General features: G+C 48.6%; 1 protein-coding gene across 3 annotated transcripts in view; it reads right to left on the bottom strand.

The window, feature by feature from the left end:
• Positions 1–21,233, bottom strand: part of FAM168A (family with sequence similarity 168 member A) — a 165,889-nt gene that overhangs the window by 5,251 nt on the left and 139,405 nt on the right. The window contains exons 3-5 of one of the 3 annotated variants that reach the window (XM_004589904.2): positions 12,199–12,279; positions 7,529–7,555; positions 2,905–3,030 (exon numbers count right to left, since the gene is read on the bottom strand). In XM_004589904.2, coding sequence (XP_004589961.1) covers positions 2,905–3,030; positions 7,529–7,555; positions 12,199–12,279 — 234 coding nt within the window. The remainder of the gene's footprint in view (positions 1–2,904; positions 3,031–7,528; positions 7,556–12,198; positions 12,280–21,233) is intronic. The other 2 variants (XM_004589905.2, XM_058663564.1) reach the window with 2 other exon arrangements.

Below are 21,233 nucleotides of genomic sequence, written 5' to 3' on the forward strand. Positions count from 1 at the left end.
GGAAGAATCCAAATTATGGCCAGCACACCCAGGTTTGTCCAGAGCCAGGAGAGCTCCAAGATCATCAACACCAATGTCTCGTAGCTGAATTAACGTGTGCAGAGTGCCAACAGCTCACAGGGGACCCGGCTCTCCAACTACAGCAGTTTCAGAGGCTCAGCCCAGGATCTGCCAGGGATTTAGGCCTACAAGGGTCCCTAAAGGGACATCCCAGCCAGAAGCCACCAGAGACTGAGCAGCTACGTCTCTGGGATATTACAGGCTTGCTTCTAGCCCCATTCCCTTTGGAAGGATGGACCTGGAGCCCAGGGAGGCAGCAGCTTCCTGGGACTACATAGGGAGTGAGGCGGAGTGGAGTGGGGCTGCCTGAGTTCAAGGTCTCCACAGCCCGGCCTTTGGTGGGTCTTCACTGTAGGCATTATTAGGAGAGAGAAAAGGGAGTTCAAGCACCAAAAGTCCCAGCTCAGCCTCACAAAAGAGGCTCTGTTTATCTGTGTCTTGGGCTCTTAACCATAATTTCGGGCTCCCTCCAATAGGGTAACAGAGAGAGAACCTTTCCAGCACTCCAGTCCCCTATGCTGTCACAGACCCTCCCTGGTGGTACAGTCCCCGTGGTCCTGCCACCTTCACAGGCATGGGTCCTTGCATCATGGATGCCTTGGAGACGGACTGGCTTACTGAACAAAGCTCAATGTCTGACTCTTGCCTCAACCCCCAGGCCTCCTTGATGCAGGCAAACAAGAGTGCTGAACAAGTAAGAGGTGGGCCCCTAATTATCAGTGAGCTCAGCAAGTGTCTGAGAAACTCAGTTCAATTGCAACCCAAGTGCCCTGGACATGCCAATGGGACTTTGGGGAGATCTGGGCACAGTGGAAGGCAAGGCCTAACCACTGAAGACCACCCAAGCACAGGAAGGGTCGTCTCTGGAAGCTGTGTGTGCCCACTACCCAAAGCTATGAGCGCAGCTACAGAGGAGGCCCCTGTTGGAGGGGGGGATACTGAATACCCAGCACCAAGGTGAGGGCCTGAGTTGGCTGAGATAAGCTTAACCTTAACCCTAGCCAGTCGCTGCATTCTACAGTCTGAAAAACCAAGGTCTAAACTAGGAACAGGAATTACTCAGAGTTACACAGTCAAGCCTAAACTCCGACCTTTGGGGTTCCTATTCTGAATCCTTTTCTGCTTTGCAACAGGTGTGTGCTGTGAGACCACGCCCACAGTCTCCACAGGTACTCTATTGATTTGATTTTACCTGAGCCACTGGAGGACGCTCCCCCCTCCAGCCCTTTAAGAGTAAAAACAATTTTCCGAGGACTTGGTACTGGAAGCCCCCGCTGCAATACCTTATCCCGGGTGTGCAGAAGACTAGCTGGGCGGTTTCAAGTATCTGACCTTCCTGAGCCTCAGATTGCACGCTGGAACAAACACCTACCCTGACAACCTCACAGAGTGTAACGCAGACGGAATACAACTGTGGGAACAGATTTAGCAAAAGGTGAGCTAGGCTGTACAGACATAAGCCAGTGCTGACATCCTGGGAGAAAACGACGCTGAGTGTTTAAAAGGGGGAAGAAAAAAACCCATAAATTCTGATCTCCGTAACCTGTGGCTCACTGAATCCACTATCAGAGCTTGCTTGTAACATCCCTGAGGACCTGTCCAGCCCCTGCTGGCACACACCAGTCACTCCTCTATGAAAAGTTCTGCCAGGGTACGAAATTCTTCTTGATACTGAGTCAAAATGCCACGCGGGTCGGGGTGGCAGCACTGTGAGTGCAGCATGCTAAGCTACCTGCATCCCAGCTACCTCATACTTTCAATCCAGCATTCCTGCTGAAGCAACTGGGAGAGAGCAGATGATGGCCCAAGTAACTTGGGTTTCTGCCACCTAACTGGATTGGCCTGGCTCAGCTCTGGCTGTTACGGGCATTTTGAAAGTGAACAAGTGAAAATTAAATTTCCCTATTTCTGCCTTTCAAATAACTTTTTTTAAAAAAAAAAAATGCCACTCAGTAATTTCCAAAATGCCATGCATTTCTCCAGTAGAATCATTTAGTGTTAAAAGCCAGATATGGGGCCAGCATTGTCACTCAGTAGCTGAAGCTGCCACTTGAAACACAGCTAACCAATGTAGGTGCCAGTTCATGTTCTAATTGTTCCACTTCCCATCCAGCTCCCTGCTAATGTCCCTGGGAAAGCAGTGCAGGATGGCTCAAATGCTTGGGCCCCTGCACCCAGGTGGGAGACCCAAAAAGGAAGGCATAGCACTGGTCTTTGCATCTATTTGGGGAGTGAACCAATGGGCTAGAACATCTGTCCCTCCTGTGCTGCTCCGCAGATGTACAAGTGACAGTCTGTCACTGTCTGGCCAGACGCCGATTTCCCGAGGCTCTCCCAGGGCAGCCTCCGCAAGGGCAGGGTCTCAGGCAGGAGGCGATTCTGTCCCCCTTGGTAAGTATAAAATGGCACGTGTTTCTCGACTCTCATGGTGGGCTAAAGCTGCTGGCATCTAGTGAGCAGAGGCCAGGGATGTGGCTTCCCACACTGTGGGACACAGGACAGTGCTCCACAACAGGTGTCATTTGACCTAGATGTCAGCAGAACCAAGGCTGAGAGGTTCTGAGCTTGGGGAGGAGCTGAAGGCCCACCGACCTCTGCTCTTTCCCTGGGACACAGCTAACAGCCCCTCCAGAACCCTGCCAGGTGGCTCTGCCACTTCCTTCTCACTGCTTTTGGTCTCCTCAAAGCTGGGCATTTGAGCACAATGTCTGATCTCCCTCAAGATTAGCAGAACTGCTGAAAACTGTTTAGATGCTACATGTCTTTTTTATGAAGTTCCTTTTTCTTTCTCCCTAAGAAACAAATTGGCGCTGAGCAAAGGGGACAGGAAGGAGCTGTATTTACTGAAAGCCGCAGAGGAGGCCTGGTAAGTTCGGTTCTCGGCGCCGGTGTCCACGGGGAGGTGAAAGGTGCCTTCGGTGCCACAGGAAGACGAGTTCTGTGGCCAAGCCTGCTTCATCAGCAGCGTTGCTTAAGGGAAGACATGAGAATAGCATTAGGTAGAAGCAAGCAGTGGGCACCACCAACCACAGACACAAAGCGATGATCTTGTGCTGGACGGAAACACGTAACAACCCGAGGGCCCAACCAGACGCACAGGGTGGCTCAGCCTCTGGGATGGATAGGTGGGTTGGTAGGAGCACTGCAGGGAGCTGCCACGTGACCTGACACCAGGGACACCTGAACTTGCACTGTGAGAATTAAGGTTTTTCAGTAACTACTAAAACCATGAAGCACCCCTTGTCATAGACTCTAGAATATTCCTTAGCCATTTTCTCATCAATGGGTATGCAACTTGGGGCAGCTCTGACATCAGATGGGCACTCTATTTCCTCAGACATGTCCTCTGGAGGTGTACTGCGTAGAGAGACACCCACGAACAATAGTATGTTCTGGGAATCTTGCTGACTGCTATCTTAAGGGGCTGAACGGCAGCTGAGGCCATGTCACGGGTGCAGTGCGTTGATCCTGCACCAAGCACAGGTGTCTACAGGGGCCCTGCTGCTTGCTCTTCCTTTTGAAAACACGGCCAAGGCCAGACACTCCTTGGCATGGCCCTGACTGTACCTTACAGAGGTGTGATGGGGATACCCTTGGGGTAGCACCCCTAGGAATCAGAGATGGGGCAGGTGGGAGATGGGAAGCCCAGTGAGCGATCTGCAGAAACTTTCCTTGCTGACTCGGAGTTCAGATTGCAAAACTGAATTGGTTGGTCCTAATGAGGTTCCAGAAGTGGGGACTGACTCCCAATAACTTACCTTCATGATATGCTGAAGGGAAGGAAGAACTGGGGGCCCTGGGGTGGGGATGTCTGAACTTCTCAGACATTTCAAACCCTAAAGGTGAAACACTCTTGCTCTAAATGTCATTGTAAAAAGAAATGATGTTCCCAGTGTCCTTTCCGACTAAGTGAGATCTTGGAACACAGGCTGTTTCAGGGTATGGAAGGGGCAGTCAGCTGCCCTGAAGCCCTCTGCGTAGGGGTTAAAGTGAGGCAGCGTGAGCTGAGGCGTAAGCGTGCCTACACTCTTACTACCGCCACCAGCACGAAGACGCCCGCCTCTGGAGAGCACCACAACCCCCCTGCCCACCTGGGCTGGCCTCCAGCTCCTTTAAGTACCAGGTTGAAGGGGGTCTTGGACTCTGTGGAACCCAGGCTAGAAGTATATCTGTCACAGGCAGATTCTATGCTTGCACGAATGGACCTCAGTATATACAGTGGATGCTGAGAAATGAAGAAATCATGGGCAGGAAAGGCACACGGTGAGGAGCATTCTGGCTCAAGCAGTGACGCCTCAGTGGAATCCCCTCAGGGTTCCAGGCCCTCCAGGCGGGGCACACACCACGGGAGAAGGCACCTCAGTCTGTTCCTGGTCTCCAATGAGGCAGCAGGAGGGGAGTAAGACTCTGAAATGTCCAAAAAATGCTGTAACGCCCGAACTGAGGATGTGCCACTCTGCAGGCCCCAGAGCAGCTCCCAGAAAGCACAGAGCTCTGCAGTTCGGGAGCCCTCCAGGGAGCAGCAGGCTGGCACTGGCTCGTGGGATTCAGAGGTCCCTTGTCTTCTGAGTTTTTGCCCCAAGTGGCATATACTTTGCCATGACTGATAGTAACCTGAAGAGATGGGACAGTTACATAAGTAAGAATCTACCAAAAAGAGTGACTGAGGTTGCTACTGCACTCAGCACTGCGAGTAGGGGTGGGCCACGGGGGACAGGGACACACGTGAGTCACAGTCACGGCGTACACAGTACTTATGGTCTAGCTGGGGATGCAACACAGCCACACGCCAACCAGGGAGTGAACAAGACAGCGCGACACACAGCGAGACGCAATCCGCAGGAACCAGGAAAGCAGCATATGTGGTTGTGCCTCGGCTTACATGCTTCCTGGCTTGTGTGAGCTAGGCTATGTATTTTTCCCAAGAATCCATTTTATTCTGGTTTCATTAAAAGAAAACAATTTCTGTACTACTTCGTGTATCTAAATGATTTCAATAAATATGAAAACTAGCTGTGAACTTGACCTCATTAGTTACTGGTAGTAAGATTTTCTCAGTGGACATTTCTAAAAGCAATCCATTCTGTTGGGACTCACCACTCAGAGCTAAGCTGTGGAATGCAGCCAATGTCAACGGAAGCTTCTAGAGGCAAGCTGACAAGCAAAGGCTGTGACAGGCATGCCCAGTCCTAGAAGTGCTTTTTGTTGTGACCTGATCACTAAGTAAACATGAAATCCCTACAGAAAACCTTGTCAGCTGTACCCTCCATCTAGGGCGCCTAGCGTGCTCCACTGTGTGTGTGACCCCTTGGCTGAGAGGGGCAGAGTGAAGGGGCCATGGCCAGGTACTGGATTGTTCACTCTCCTGGATACAGGGCTCTGAGCCTGCTGACATGTGAATGGTCTATTAAGCACACTGACAAGGATGAGAGACAGCAAGGGACCATCATCCTGATCACGTACTGAGGCAAGAAAGAGTGCCAGCCTGGGCTTGGTCTTGCGTGAGCTGTGGGACCCTAGGCAAGTTGCTCAACCTTTCCAAGCTTTCATTTTGTTGTTTTGAAAATGGCAATGACCACTGCGCCCTGAGGCTTCACAGTGCTGCACTGGGAGGAAGTGAGCCTGACGCTTCTACTTCTGGGACCTGGCTGCTCGTCTACCTGCCACTGTGCACGACTCCCGTTTAAAGCGTTCAGCTTTGGAGCAACTGCCTCCTCACTGTGCGTTTACTATTCCAACCTGCAGCCACAGTCACACATCAAAAATTGAACCCAACCATAACTCCTCCTTTCTCAACATTCACAGACTTAAGTCAACTCCCTGTGCAACATTTAAGTCCCCCTGGTCTGGTCCTGAGGATCGGGACCTGGACTAGACGTCCTGTTCGCACTCTCCCCACAGCCATGCAGACAGCTCTGTGCTCCCAGCACAGGCCTGGGTGCTTCGCAGTCCTACGTCTGCACCACGCTGCTTGCTAGCCCCTGAATGCCCTCCCAATTCCACCTGCTCACCGTTTATTAATCCATCAGGCATATGCTGAAGGCTCACTTCTACTACAATGTCTTCTTCCTGCTCTTAAACCAGAACCTCCTCCTGCACTCTCTATTTGAGGGTACTTCAAGAGGTTTATGGGAAAATGCAGTTAAGAGATGTTTATTTTTGGTGGAAAATAGTTTTAAAATTCAGGCATAGCTTTTAAAAAATATGCATTTTCCATCAACCCGCTGAATCGCTCCTGCCATGAGCCCAGTCCCAGTGGTTCCTGGTGCCCCTGCACTTGATGGTTTGTCTGTCTCCCCACTAAACCAGGACCCCTTCTTCCTGATCTTTGTACTGCCAAAGGGGCCTGCTTAGGACTTGGTAGTCAGTGGCCTTTCAGTAAAGCACTCTATCCATTTATACGCTGTCCCTGAAAGGGGCAGGGAGCACAGGAGCCTCCCTGACTTCTTATGGAGACTTCTGTCCAACTGCATTTGCTCTTATGCAAACCTAAACTGATCCTTCACAAATGGTAAGAGAACCAGGCCTGTGACCTGCAAACATGAATAATTACAGTCAAGCTCTTTGCATTTAAAGGGATCTCGGTGGTTACTTGGAACAAAACCCCTTTTCCATGGCCTAAAGACATCAGCAAGTTGCCCAAGATCGCACAGCCCACAACAGGGACGAGGAGAAATTACACAGCCCATCTCCTGAAAGATGGGCCACACACAAACTCAACTTTCAGCATTCAAATAGTTCAAGACTGAGAGAGTGCAGGAGCTTTACAAAAACATTGTTGTAAGTGGCATAGCCCAGGTGAAGGTGGGGAAAGTGGCAAGCCCTTCCCATGGTCCCTTCCTGTCTATATCAAGGACCTAGTCAAGTTATACCGCTGGGACCCTCACAGGTGTCTAGAAGTTCCTGTGGTGCCTTGGGCGTGGAGTCCACACTGCCTGGAGAACCAGCTGTGGTCCTCTGTCCATCAGCATGGTGGGTCCCCCTGCCTCCTCTCACCACCCAGAAAAATGTCCAGAGCCCAAGATCTGGGCTAAGGGAATAGACTGTGTGAGGTCAGCAGGTCTGTAAACACGTCAGACTGCCAATGGAGTAGGAAAATCTTATCCTGGGTCAGAGTGGGTTTTGGGGTTCTAATAGACATAATCCAGGGACTTTTCCATAGAGGAGCCATGAACAGGCCCTGGAACTTACTTTTTTTTCCTCACTTGGCAGTCGGATTAGGGTGAGAGCTGCCTGTTAGTGCATGGCCCCTCATTGCCACCCTAGAGTGATGGTTTGTGTGTGTCTCCAACCCATGATTTGCACCATCAGACATGTTCCTGCATGCTTCAGGAACTGCTTTTGAGCCACCTGCGGGGAGCCCAAGCCCAGGGGAGGGGGGTTGGGGAGGAAAGGGGAGGAGCTACCATTGTTACAAGAGAACACATTCATAGGCTGAAATACAGATGAGGAAAAATAGCTCTCATACCATAAGCTGAATGCAGGAACTGAAACTCTGTTGGATAGAAACGTTAGTTGAAATTACCACTATGAATTGGTGTCAAGTTGTATACACTGTAGTTACAAAAACAGACTTTGTTCTAAGATAGCAGTTTCCCCTGGGCTGCACAGGAAACTAAATGAAGAGGGTGCCAAGTGCATCTACTCTGAAAGGGTGGCCGACTTGCCATCCAGGGAAGTCCACTCATTGTGGAAGGAGGGCTCTGTGGATGCCTGACCCAGAAGCTGCCTGCATGTGAACAGGCCCAACCTCTTGCTCGTTCAAGATTAGCATACTTTTCATTTCTCCCCAAAACAACAGGGGGAACCTCACGCACGACTGAGGCTTTACACGTGAGAGGAAACAATGACACAAGCAACTCTGGCCTCACAGAAGCTGTCTATAAAATCTGACAGGGTCCGGTGAGGTGGCATCCAGCAATGCCAGGTTGGTGATACTGGCATCTCAGCCAGCAATGCTGGTTTGAGTCCCCGCTACCTGCTTCCCATCCAGCTCCTTGCTAACGTGCCTACCAGAAGCAGCCAAAGATGATCCGGTACTTTTGTTGCAGCCACTTTGGGAGTGAACCAGCAGATGGAAGATTTTTCTCAGTCATTCTGCCTTTCAAATACACAAACCACAGACCAAGCAGAAGGGCTGGATCCCCTACCTAGGACAGTGTGCTGCTGTGGGGGGGCCCAAGGGAGGGTCACACAAGCCTGGGCTGCAGCCCAGCTTCACTGTGGGTCAGCTATCGAGCTCTGGACAATGTAGCCTGGAGGTGAGGCGCTTGAGCTCACGGAACTAAGGTCAGAAGCAATGAAAGTGCCATGGGTTATGCAGAGACTAGGATGTAGCAGGTACTGGAAAACACATTTCTTTCCCTTACCGCTCATTAGGTCTGTCCTCAGCAAGATGGGAACAATGTGCTTTATAGGGCTGCTTATGGAATCAAGTGAGATGACTGAGAAAAACGCTGTGTCAACAGCCTCTGCTCACCAGCTTCCTGGTTCTCCTTCCTCTCATTTGGAAGGCAGATCACCACAAACATGAAAACCAAGTCCAGCTTGGAGCCTGCCTCCTGTGGAGCCCTGTGGCTATTAATCAAGATCCCTGCATCACAGAGAACTTGGACAGTCTCCCAACAGCCACCTGGCTTTCAGAACCAAGGAAAGAATGAAACAGCCCTCGGGTCCTAGACAGGTGACATCCCAGGGTACTTGGAGCTACTAAAAATAGCACTCTTGGAAGCAACTCCTTGGTCTCCTTGGAGCAGCTGAAAGACACACCTATGAGCTGGCTCCTTGGCAGGCACCTCCTCCTGCCGTGCTAGCTGGAGCTGGCTGACACTGTCCTCTCTGGCCTTGAGCCAGTCCCTGCAGGAGCAGGCTTTGCTGCTATTGGGGGCCCTGGGGCTGCAGAGGCCAGCATCTCACCATGTGGACCAGACCCAGGTAGGTGCCTGTGTGTATGTGACTCAAGGATGAAAGGCATCTTCCCAAGGTCACATCAAACAGCAGCAGTTACTACTGCAACCTGACCTGCCCACTCCTGATCTGGGGCTTCCAACACAAATGCAACACTACCCTTTCACAGTTTTTGTGGGTTTCTGAGGAAAAAAAAGCCTTTAGCTTAGAAATATATTGCATTTCTACAAACATAAACTTCAGGGCTGGCACAGCGATTTGGCAAATCAAACCTCCATCTGCAGTGCTGGTTCGAATCTCAACTGCTTCCCTTCTAATCTAGCTCCCTCCTAAAATCATAAAGTACAGCTCAAATGCTTGGGCCCCTGCACCCATGTGGGAGACCTGGAAGAAGCTGCTGGCTTCTGACCCACTGGCCTAGCTCCAGCTATTGTGGCCATCTGGGGAGTTAACCAGCAGATGGAAGATCTCTCTCCGTTTCTCCTCCCTGTAGTTCTGCCTTTCAAAAAAAAAAAAAAAAAAAACAAAAAAAAACAAAAAAACACACAAACAAAAAAAAAACTTGCAAATATAGAAAAAAAACCAAAACAAACTTTAGAGAAATCAAGTTACATGAGGATTTTTCTATTGTTTTGAAAGTTAAACTTAGGATTCTATACCCACTAGGAGCTTCCAAAACTGTCTCCCTCCAACCAGTCTCGGCCCCATTCTCTGTGGCTCTTCTCTCTCTAGTCAAATACCTCAGTTTCCCTCGGGCCCACTGCCTTTTCCTCAACTACAAATTGTGGCTAAGAACACACTGGGCCTGGAACAGGTGGGATCTGCATGTTTGAGCTACTTCCCTAACTTCTCATCGTTTTTTAGTTTTTCCCATTGGGATAATGAGTATAACAGCAATACAGATCTCAGATGTTTGACATAAAACAAGTTAATATCCATAAGGAGCTTAAAAATAGCACCCATACAAAGGAACCATTCAATAAATAGTACCAATTGGTTCCCTGTCTTGCCTGTCTTTCCTGTCTTTTTGCCAAAATGCTCCTAACACAACCCTACAAAGGCACCAGAAGAGTGCTGAAAATTATGAGAAATCGACCCAGTGCCGAGGATTGGAGCCTCCCCATCAGCCAGCCTCCAGCGTTGCCCAGCTGTGATGGTTTTGCTAACATCTGCTCCCACTCCTTTCTGTGAGGTACTTACCCTTAACCTCTGCCTTTAATAACCTTCTCTCTGCCGACTCATCTCGGTCTCAGCAAATCCAGGTCACTGGCAAGAACTCTACTCTGCCCTGCCACTTTATGCTAAGCACATCCACCAGTGCCCTTGGTCTGACAGCAAGAGCTGCCCTCCTGAGTAAGACACACCATGTACACCTGTCACTCAGCCTCCCAGTGAAAGAGACCAGAGCCCTGGCCTTCACCGTGCTGTGATGGGGTGAGGGTGGGGGGAGTGCTGGCCCGGCCTGACATCACTTCTGTGCCTCATGCATCCTCTCCTCCAGCTCCAAGTACTTCATCCATCACACTCAGATGCAGGGAAAGCCCTTATTCCAGCCCACAGTCCCTTTCATTTCAAGCCCACAGGCTTTTTTGGAGGTCAAGTTTCCTGTAGGAGCTGACTTGACCTGCAAGGTCTACCTCCTTCCATGCTCATCGCCTTTGGCTTGCTCCCGTCCTCCCCCTCTCGCCGCCGGGCTCTTGCAGTAAGCGCCTTGAATCTGCCTCACTGCAGAGCCCCTCTGAACTCCTACAACATCTTCCCTAGCCTTGTTTTAGAGCAGCAGACAGCTTTCAAAGCCGGCTCTCACAGCACTTACATTTAAATAACTATGTACATAGGAACCCCGGGGGAGAGAGCAGGTATTTGGCACAGTGGGTAAGATGCCACCTGGGGTGCCTGATTCCAGCTTCCTGTCAGTGTGCACCTTGGCTGGCAGCAGGGGCTTGGGGCCCTGCCTCCCACGTGGCCAGCTCTGGCAACTGCAAGCATTTGAGAAGTGAACCAGCAGAGAGACTGATCTCTTCCCCGCCTCTCAAATTAAGAAACAAAACAAAACAAAACTAATGGAAAATGTATTCTGAGAAGAAAAAATTAGGCATGAATTTCCAACTTTTTTGGTACCCAAACTAATCTTTTAATTCCATTTTCACGAACTTCTTGATGTATACTTGTATTGTTAACAAGCCACCATCACTTTTAAGATAAAATTTCTCAACCCTGGCTAATATATTATCAGAAAGAATTTTGGTGTCTCTAGTATTTTTACCTATTTTTTAAAGTATACAAATGCCTGTGGAATTTACATCTATGGCAGTACTCTGGGGATTAAATTCATTTGTTTGCATAGATAGTTTTTAGTTGCCAAAAGAGAAAAGGACTTTCTCTGCTAATTTCATGGTATGTGTATACAGGTGAGATTATCACGTGGCTCCTGCTTTAGAGATGGGCACTGGAGTGTCAGAGGGATAAGGTGACTGGTAAGGTGCTAACCCAGGAGCGACAGAGGCTGGGGGGAGAGTATTCAACAAATAACTCCAACTGAGGAGATGAAGAGGACCTTATAGAACAGCATGTCTGCGTGAGGCAAGGTAGGCTCTGAGGTGAGTCACCGGCCCACGGCCTTCTAACTAGCAAGCCGGGTAATGAGCATTCAAACCCAGAACAGTAAGACATGGGCTGAGCATGGTCAGCAGGATCCATTGGTAGGGCCTCAGCGTGCTCCCGGCCTGGGACACCGTCAGCATCTTTCAAGCCACTTCCACCGCTCTGTAAGGAGTGCTGGGCCTTCCCTAGTTTAGCAAAGCAAGTGTCTCATCTCAGCTGGAGGACCAGCCCTCTCCCTGGTGGCAAGTCTCTCACTCCAACCCATGGCCAGGAGTCAGCTGTGGGTGCATGTGTGTGTGTGTTTCCCAATGGCAGCCGCAGGGGAAACTGAACAAAGACTGGATTCAGACATCACTGGGAGAGCAGAACAGGTTCTGAGAGGAGGAGGCAAGTCTCGGGCCACCCAGCACAGGGGCGAGGGGTAATGTTCAGTCCCTGGGGAATGGAGGGACTCCCTGGCCCACCCACCCAGAGGCTGTGTGGCCCCAGTCCCTGGAGGGGATAATCAGGAGAATCGAGGCTGGACGGGCTGAGCCCAGAGCAGCTGAGGACAGGACGAGGCCAGCAGGGCAGTTCTTCACCCAATCAGAGTCCCGTTTATCACTGCCACCCCCACTTTCTCCTTACCTGGAGCATAACTGGGGCTATTGGTGGGGTACAGGCTGGGATTGTAGGCAGGGGCTGCGGCGGGGTAGGCTGTGGGATAACCTGCAAAAACACAAGAAAAGCTTCATTCAGCTGGGTGAGAAGAATAGCAGGTTTCTCAGGAAACTGAACCCATGTCCTAGGCTTGGCCTTCCGGCGCTTTAGGGGTCCTTGGAGACAATATACGTGACTAGCTTTCAGTAGCTCATGGGGGCCTCACCAACATTAAGTCCCAAGATAAACTGACGCTTCATACTATTTTTAACCAGTGATACAAGAACTAGGTCTGTATCTGCACTATTAGAAAATGGAGACAATATACAAGTATATATGATAAAATGTAAATTTATTCCACATTTCTGGCTGAACACACTGTCCTCACCACAGGGTAACACTGCTTCTGCAGTCTGGCATCTCTCCAAATTCTCTCTTAAATACACTGTAGTGAACAACTTCACATGTTTCACAATCCTACCCTCCCTCCTGACCGCATTCCCCACCCATCCTCTTGCTTCCTCATTTTCTTCTTCCAGTTTTTACAATGGCATACTCTGAGTTCACGTCACAATCATAGACTTAATACTCCATGAGGTAGGGCCTGGCATGATGGTTCAGTGGTTAAATCCTCACCTTGCAACGACCAAGATCCCATATGGGCATCAGTTCTAATCCCGGCAGCCCCGCTTCCCATCCAGCTCCCTGCTTGTGGCCTGGGAAAGCAGTTAAGGAGGGCCCAAAGCTTTGGGACCCTGCAACCCACGTGGGAGACTCAGAAGCAAGTCCTTTAGCCATTAAGCTACTGCGCTGGGCCCTATAATAAAAAATCTTAAAAAAAAAAAAACACCAAAAAACAAAAAAACAAACCCAGGCCCAGTGCAATAGCCTAGCAGCTAGAGTCCTCATTTTGTATGTGCCAGGATCTCATATGGGCGCCGATTCTAATTCCAGGAGCCCCACTTCCCATCCAGCTCCCTGCTTGTAGCCTGGGAAGGCAGTCAAGGATGGCCCAAAGCCCTGGTACCCTGCACCTGAATGGGAGACCCAAAAAAGGTTCTTGACTCCTGACTCCTGGCTTCAGACTGGCTCAGCCCTAGCCATTGTGGCCACTTGAGAAGTGAATCAGTGGACAGAAGATCTTCCTCTCTGTCTTTCCTCTTCTCTGTACATATCTGATTTTCTAATAAAAAAAAATAAATCTTCAAAATAAATAAAATAAAATCTTACTAGTCCTCAGGGCTATAGACAAAGGCTGTGAACAATAATCACATCCCAGAATGCCAATCTTGTGCATGTGAATTACATTTTGGCACAGGGCACGGGTTACCACAGATCAGAGACTAGTTGTCACATATATTTTTGCTTATTTGTCACTAATAAGTATAATGGCTTTCAACCGCATCCATTTAGTTGCAAAAGACAAGGTTTCATTTTTTTATGGCTGAGTAGTATTCCAAAAACAGGCTCTCCACCCGCCCCCTTTAAGATTTTATTTCTTTGAAAGGCAGAGCGTCAGGGAAGGAGAAACAAAGATCTTCCCATCAACCTGTTCACTCCCCAGCGAACATAATGGCTGGAGATCTTCCAGGCAGAAGCCAGCAGCCAGAAACCTCATCTGGGTCTGTCACAGGGATGCATTTGAGCAATATTCTGCTACTTTCCCAGGTGCGTTAGCAGGAAGCTAGACTGGAAGTAAAGCAGCCAGAACTCAACTAGTGCCAACATGGGATGTTAGTGTTGCAGGTAGCAGCTCATCCTGATATGCCACGACTCAAACTCATTATGTTACATATTCTTTTTTTTTTTTTAAAGATTTATTCATTTTTTTATTATAGCCAGATATACACAGAGGAGGAGAGACAGAGAGGAAGATCTTCCATCCGATGATTCACTCCCCAACTGAGCCTCAACGGGCCGATGCGTGCCGATCCGAAGCCCGGAACCTGGAACCTCTTCCGGGTCTCCCACATGGGTGCAGGGTCCCAATGCATTGGGCCATCCTCAACTGCTTTCCCAGGCCACAAGCAGGGAGCTGGAAGGGAAGTGGAGCTGCCGGGATTAGAACCGGCGCCCATATGGGATCCTGGGGCTTTCAAGGCGAGGACTTTAGCCACTAGGCCACGCCGCCGGGCCCTGGGCACCGGTTCTAATCCCAGCAGCCCTGCTTCCTATCCAGCTCCCTGCTTGTGGCCTGGGAAAGCAGTCAAGGATGACCCAAAACCTTGGGACCCTGCACCTGCGTGGGAGACCCAGAACAGGAAGTTCCTGGTTCCTGGGTTTGGATCAGTGCAGCACTGGCCATTGTGTTCACTTGGGGAGTGAATCATCAGACGGAAGATCTTCCTCTCTCCTCCTCTCTGTATATCTAATTTTGCAATAAAAATAAATCTTAAAAACAAAACAAAACAAAACATGATTGAAAAACTAAGGTTAGGCAAGGCTGAAGCCAGGAGCCCAGATCTCCCTCCAACAGGGTCTCCCATGGTGGTTTAGTGGGGATCTAAGTGCTCCAGCCATTATCTGCTGCCTCCCAGCATGGGCATTAGTAGGAAACTGGATGGGAAGCAGAGAAGCTGAAACTCAGCCAGGTGCTGTGAGGTGTCACGTCCCCAGCGGCTTTGTCACCACCACGCCGATGCCTGCTCCATGCCTAGCCTTTAAACCAAGCTGTGCTTCACAACAGCTGTATCCCATGAGTCCTAGCCAGTAATGTGCATCTTCTTCAAGGTTGGTTATTTCCCCTTTTGCAAAAACTACAGACATCAAAGCAGGTGTAAAATGATGTAGCACTGTGGTTTTGATCTGTATTCCCCAATGACTGATAAATGCTGAATATTTTTCATGTGTTTATTTGGCCCTAATTTGTCTTTCCTTGGAGAAATATGATTCAAATAATTTGCCTATCTTTAAATTCAGTTGTCTGTCTTTGTTGTTGCACTGTAGGAGTTATTTATAGCTGGGTACAGCAAAAATTCATTAAAGGGCCCGGCACAATAGGGTAGTAGTTAAGGTCCTCGCTTTGCATGCGCCAGGATCACATATGGGCGCTGGTTCTAATCCCAGTGGCCCTGCTTTCCATCCAGCTCCCTGCTTGTGGCCTGGGAAAGCAGTCGAGGATGGCCCAAAGCCTTGGGATCCTGTAACCGCATGGGAAACCTGGAAGAGCTCCTGGCTTCAGATCAGTGCAGCTCTGGCCGTTGTGGCCACTTGGGGAATGAACCATTGGATGGAAGATCTTCCTCTCTGTCTCTCCTCCTCTCTGTATGTCCGCCTTTCCAATTAAAAAAAAAAACCTTTAAAAAAATTCATTAAAAAAGTATGTAGAAAGTACTTATAAAAATATGCATTGATTTAAAATTTATTTTTTTTAATAAAAATAAAATTTTATTTTCTGTGAACTTTTCTGAGGAATCCTCGCCTATTCTGAGTACTAACTTTTATCAGATATGTGGATTACAAGTATCTTCTCCTGTTCCATGGGCTGCCACTTCACTGCTCGAGCCATCACTGCTGCCTCCCAGGGATCATTCCAGCAGCAAGCAGACACTGGAAGAGGGCCTTGAATGCAGGTGCTGAGATCTGGAATCCGGAAGTAAGTGCCATCCTCACTGCTGAGCCAAATGCCCACGCCTGAAATTCACTTCTGCAACAGCTAAAAATCGTTGTAACTATAAATATATAAATCTTTGGCTGCAACTCTGTTTTTTCAAGGATGAGTTCTAAAAATAAGATTTCTAGGTCAAAAGGTAAGGCTATTTTTGAAATCAATCCATTAAACAAATAGTAGCTCCTTCATGCCAGTGCTGACTGAGAGACTCCCATCAGTGAATAACACCAGGATCCCTGCCCTTGGGTGGCTTCTGTTCTGGTACACTGAAACAAACAAGGCCTAAATGCTGAGGAAAGTGCTCATAGTTTGCATGTTAACCAGGAGAATCAGGAGTGCTTGGCAGACAAAGGAAACAGACCAAGCCAAGGCCGTAGGCTGGAAGCATGGGACGGGGACTCGTCAGCAGAACAGCTAAGCAGCCAGGGTGGCAAGAGTGGCACAGATGAGAGGACAGCAGTAGCAGTGGAGGGCAGGGAGATAAAGGGCTGTCCAGCTCTGGGAGCCTTTGAGGACTGCAGGCTTTCATTCTGAACGAAATGTGAAAGCACCCCAGTGTCTTCAGCAGAATAATAATATGATGTGACTTGGGTTTGAAAAGTCGCTTGGACTGCAGTGCCAAAAACACACCAGTAGGGCTGGGGGACACTTTTTTTTTCCTGCCAAGGGCCACTTGGATATTTAAAACATTATTTGTGGGTCAAACAAAATTATCAACTTAAATGTTAGCCTGTTATAGATGGACTGGATTTTGAGTTCCGCCTGCAATTGTTTGGCGGGGCCAGACCAAACTATTTCGCAGTCCTGATTCAGTCCATGGACCAGACATTACCCATCTATGGGAGGGGACAAAGGTTGAGACGCAAACAGAACAGGAGGGAGGCTACTGCAAGCCTCTGGCCACAGGGGTTGGGCTCAAACCAGGACAACAGCAGTGGAGGGGATGAGCATGACAGGCTGAGTTTGCACTGCAAAGATCATCACCTCTGTGTGCCCAGCAGTGTGTGAGTACAGGTCTCACTGTTTTCCACAATTTTTAAATGCTCATTGGTATTCTGAACAACAATGGAAAGCTGGTTTTAAAAGCCAAAGATTAAATCCCTAAATCCTCTTTGGGATTTGTAGATATGAAAGCGTTAATAGTGTATCTTTGTTAATATGCTATTCCCTGAAGCCTTTCCAACTCCAGAGAAAAGTCATCTTTCTTTACCCCTCAATCGTGTTTAGATTTCAGAAGAGAGGTGGCCGACTGTTGTCTCTTAATTAGCAGTCTGGAGGGGTGTCAGGACTTGAGGAGAAGGCAGGGCCGAATCTGGAAAGCCAAGTGACTGGGCATCATGACTGAACTACAGATTTAGCATCCGGGGAGAGATGACCTTTTACCTTTGGAGCAATTACAGGATCTTCCTTCAATGCTTCTATCAGAATTATTTTTAACTCATTTGAATTGGTAGATACGGGGTATCTCAAAGTTCTTGGGAAAAAAAAAAAGGAATCATAAGACATAAGTTGTTTTTTTGTTTGTTTGTTTGTTTTAAGGAAGAGTGACAAAGGGAGAGGGGAGAGACAGAAAGGTCTATCTTCTTATCCTGGGCTCACTGTTTCCAGGAGTCTGGAACTCCATCTGGGTCTCCCATCTGTGTGACAGACAAGAACATTCTCTCCCCTACTCTCCTGGCCCTGTCTTTACTTATTTAAAATGCAGAGTGACAGAGAGATCTTTCATACGTGGATTCACTCTCCAAATGGTACAATGGCCAGGGCTGGTCTAGGGTGGAGTCAGGAGCCTGAAACTCCATCAAGGTGACTCATATGGGTGGCAGGGGCCCAAATACTTGGACCATTTTCTGCTGATTTCCCAGAAGCATTAGCAGGGAGCTGGACAGGAAGCAGAACAGCCAGAACTTGGACTGTTGCTCTGGATGTCAGTATCACAGTGCCAAGCTTAACCTTTCGCTCCACGGCACCAGCCCCAGACAAGTACCTCCCAGGGTGTTTAAGTACTTTAAAAAATTATTTTCTGGGCCTGGTACGATAGCGTAATGGCTAAGGTCCTCACCTTGAACACTCTGTATGGGTGCGGGTTCTAATCCTGGCAGCTCCACTTCCCATCCAGCTCCGTTTGTGGCCTGGGAAAGCAGTCGAGGACGGCCCAAAGCCTTGGGACCCTGCACCCGCGTGGGAGACCCAGAAAGAAGATCCTGGCTCCTGGCTTCGGATAGGCGCAGCACTGGCCATTGTGGCCACTTGGGGAGTGAATCATCGGACGGAAGAGCTTCCTCTCTCTCTCCTTTCTGTACATCTGACTTTGCAATAAAATAAATAAATCTTTAAAAAAAATTATTTTCTTTCACACTCCACTTTTTGTTATTTATCTATCTGAATGGCAGAGACAGAAAGCTTCTACCTACTTATTCACTACTCCCCAAACACCCAACAAAGGCCAGGCTGGAGTCAGACCAAAGCGGGGAATCTAATCCAGATCTCCCACGCTGGCAGGAGGAACCCAGTAACTTGAGCCATCAGCTTTGCCTCCCAAGGTCTGCATTAGCAGGAAGGTGATTCAGGAGCCAGATGTGGACACGGACCCTCGGCACACCAGTACGGTATATGAGCACTCCAACCAGCATTTCATTGCTAGGCTACAGGCCCACCCATCACCTAATATCTTCACTGCACTTTTTCTATATCCAGCTATGTTTAGATTCACAAACATTAATCATTGTGTTACCACTGCCTACAGTATTCAGTACAGTAACATGCTATACAGGTTTGGAGCATGAGAACCATAGGTTAGCCTACACAGTCTCGTTGAGGAGCAGGCCATACTGTCTAGATTTGTCTAAGTATATTCTATGATGCCTACCACCTGTCCTTAGGGGATACATGGCTGCTTTCCTTGTTTACCTGATAACAGACTACATCCCTAAGCTAGTGAAACTTGCTAGTTTGTGATTATCCCCTTTTGGAAATCTCCCAATATATCCAAAGACTGTCCCCACAGGCCCCATCCCAGTCATGTGAGCAGAGGACATACTAGGTCCCTCTCCGCCTAGAGCTGACCAGATCTGCTACAGCTCGTGTAGTAAAGTGCACAGAGTTGAAAGAATTCAGCACATATATGCCAATCACTGCTAATAGTAAGATGGTGCCTATTTTTCATGATGCTTAAATCAACTTTACCATTTTTTTTAATTGGAAAGGCAGATAGGGTTTACTGAGAGTACAAGAGAAAGACCTTTCATCTGCTGATTCACTCCCCAAAAGGCCTCAATGGCCAGAGCTGAGCCGATCCAAAGCCAGGAGCCAGGAGCTTCTTCTGGGGCTCCCACATGGGTGCAGAGGCACAAGGCTATGGGCCATCCTTGACTGCTTTTCCAGGCCACAAGCAGGGAACTGAGTGGGAAGTGCAGAAGCTGGGACACAAACCAGTACTCACATGGATCCCAGTGTTTGCAAGGGGAGGATTTAGCCTTTGAGCCATTGCACCAGGCCCCCATCAAGCTGACTTTGGGGCAAGTGAGCAGTTCAAAGGTGAAGTGACTTGGGTTAAGAGGACTCAGCAAGTCAGATCTGGGAAAGATAGATCTGGGAAAGATATCTGAAAAGCAGCGTCTCTTCCACACTATGTCTTGATCCTTAGGAAGAAACTTCCTTTCCCATTTATACCTTTTGATGGCCAAGAGTAAAGACAGTAAGTGAATATAAGAGAACCTTTTCTCTTTTATATCCCAAAGGCTGCAGGAGAGAGTAGTTTTTCTTGGATTTTGATGTGTACATATAAATTGCTTTAAGAGATGTCAACAGAATCTAATCCTCTTTTCTTGTTGTTACTAGGATTAGGACTAAAGAAACAGCGAGCTATTTGTTGAGTATCACTGAACCTGAAAATTACTTGCCTCAGAAGTCAGGGGACTATTTATAAAACTTCTCTTTTAGAGCTAAAAATAACGAAGTACCAAAAAGCTGGGGGGGAAGAGGGACTCACTCCCTGACACAGGAAGGCAAAGAGAGTTGACTGCTTTGGGACAGGGGCATCAATAAGAAACCAGTCTACCATGTGACCAATACCAAAACAAACAGAGTATGTTTTTGAGAAAGAAGAGAGTAAGACAAAGAATGTAATTTTTAATCTGTACTTTGAGGCACTGTGCTAAGATTCCTCTGTCTGATGAATCTTCACCCTAACTATGAGGTATACTCCAAGTTGAAGCTTAGAGGCGAGGTAATGATGCTGGAGAGTAAGATTGAGGCTGCAGAGTAAAGGGCGTTCACACCTACCGACCCCCACACCTCTCCTCCAAACACAGGTCTTCTCAGACCCAACACTCATCACTGTCACTTCCAAAGCCAGGGAGAACAGGAAATGACTCTGGAAAGTCAATTTGGTCAAAGATGGTTTTTGTTTGTTTTTAACTATTCCGCTTCTGCTCAGTGTCCTAATACAGGTCACAGTGATACTACTGAGAATCATCACAGGCACCCAATTGCAAAGCTGGAAGAGGTATTAGAGGTGACTAAAACCAACTTGTCGTGCAGCACAGGAATACCCGGTATGATGGCTTGCACAGCTGGTCTCAAGCCTCTGCCCACACCACTTCCATGCACTATGCTCAAAAGCTCTTTCATCAGTCGGTCAGGTGCTTTTTGTTTGAATGTTGCTTGCTGGTTAGGATTTTTAAGGATTTATTTTATTTTATTTTATTTTTATTGAAAAATCAGATATATAGAGAGGAAGATCTTTCATCGTTGATTCACTCCCTAAGCAGCCCCAATGGCCGGAGCTGAGTCAATCTGAAGCTAACAGCATGGGGCTTCTTCCAGCTCTCCCATATCCTTGGGCCATCTTCGACTGCTTTCCCAGGCTACAAAGCAGGGAGCTGGATGGGAAGTAGGGCCACCAGGATTAGAACCAGTGTCCATATGGGATGCTGGCGCAGGCATGGTGAGGACTTCAGCCGCTAGGCTGTGCAGCCACTCCCCCCTTTTAAGAGTTATTTGTTTTTATTTTAAAGGCAGAGTTACAGAGAGAAGGAAGGTCACAGGGACAGAGAGGTCTTAATCCACTGATTCACTCCCCAAATATCTACAAAGGCCAGGCTCGGCTAGGCTAAAGCCAGGAGCTTCCTCTGGGTCTCCCACGTGAGTACAGGGGTCCAAAGGCTTAAGCCAACCTCTGTTAGCTTTCCCAGGCCATAAGCTGAGAGCTGGACTCAAAGTGGAGCAGCCAGGACACAAACCAGCATCCAAATGGATGCTGGTGCCACAGGCAGAGGATCAGCATGCCACACCATGTGCCAGCCCCTCTTTCTAGCTTGTTTACTCTTCTGCTGATGGTCCTCTTCTCCCTGATTTTTAAAAAATTTGGTTGGGGGTTGGCATTGTGGCACAGTGCGTTAAGCTTCCACTTATG

This window comes from Ochotona princeps, chromosome 4 (genome assembly GCF_030435755.1).
Source record: "Ochotona princeps isolate mOchPri1 chromosome 4, mOchPri1.hap1, whole genome shotgun sequence".
NCBI classification, from domain to species: domain Eukaryota; kingdom Metazoa; phylum Chordata; class Mammalia; order Lagomorpha; family Ochotonidae; genus Ochotona; species Ochotona princeps.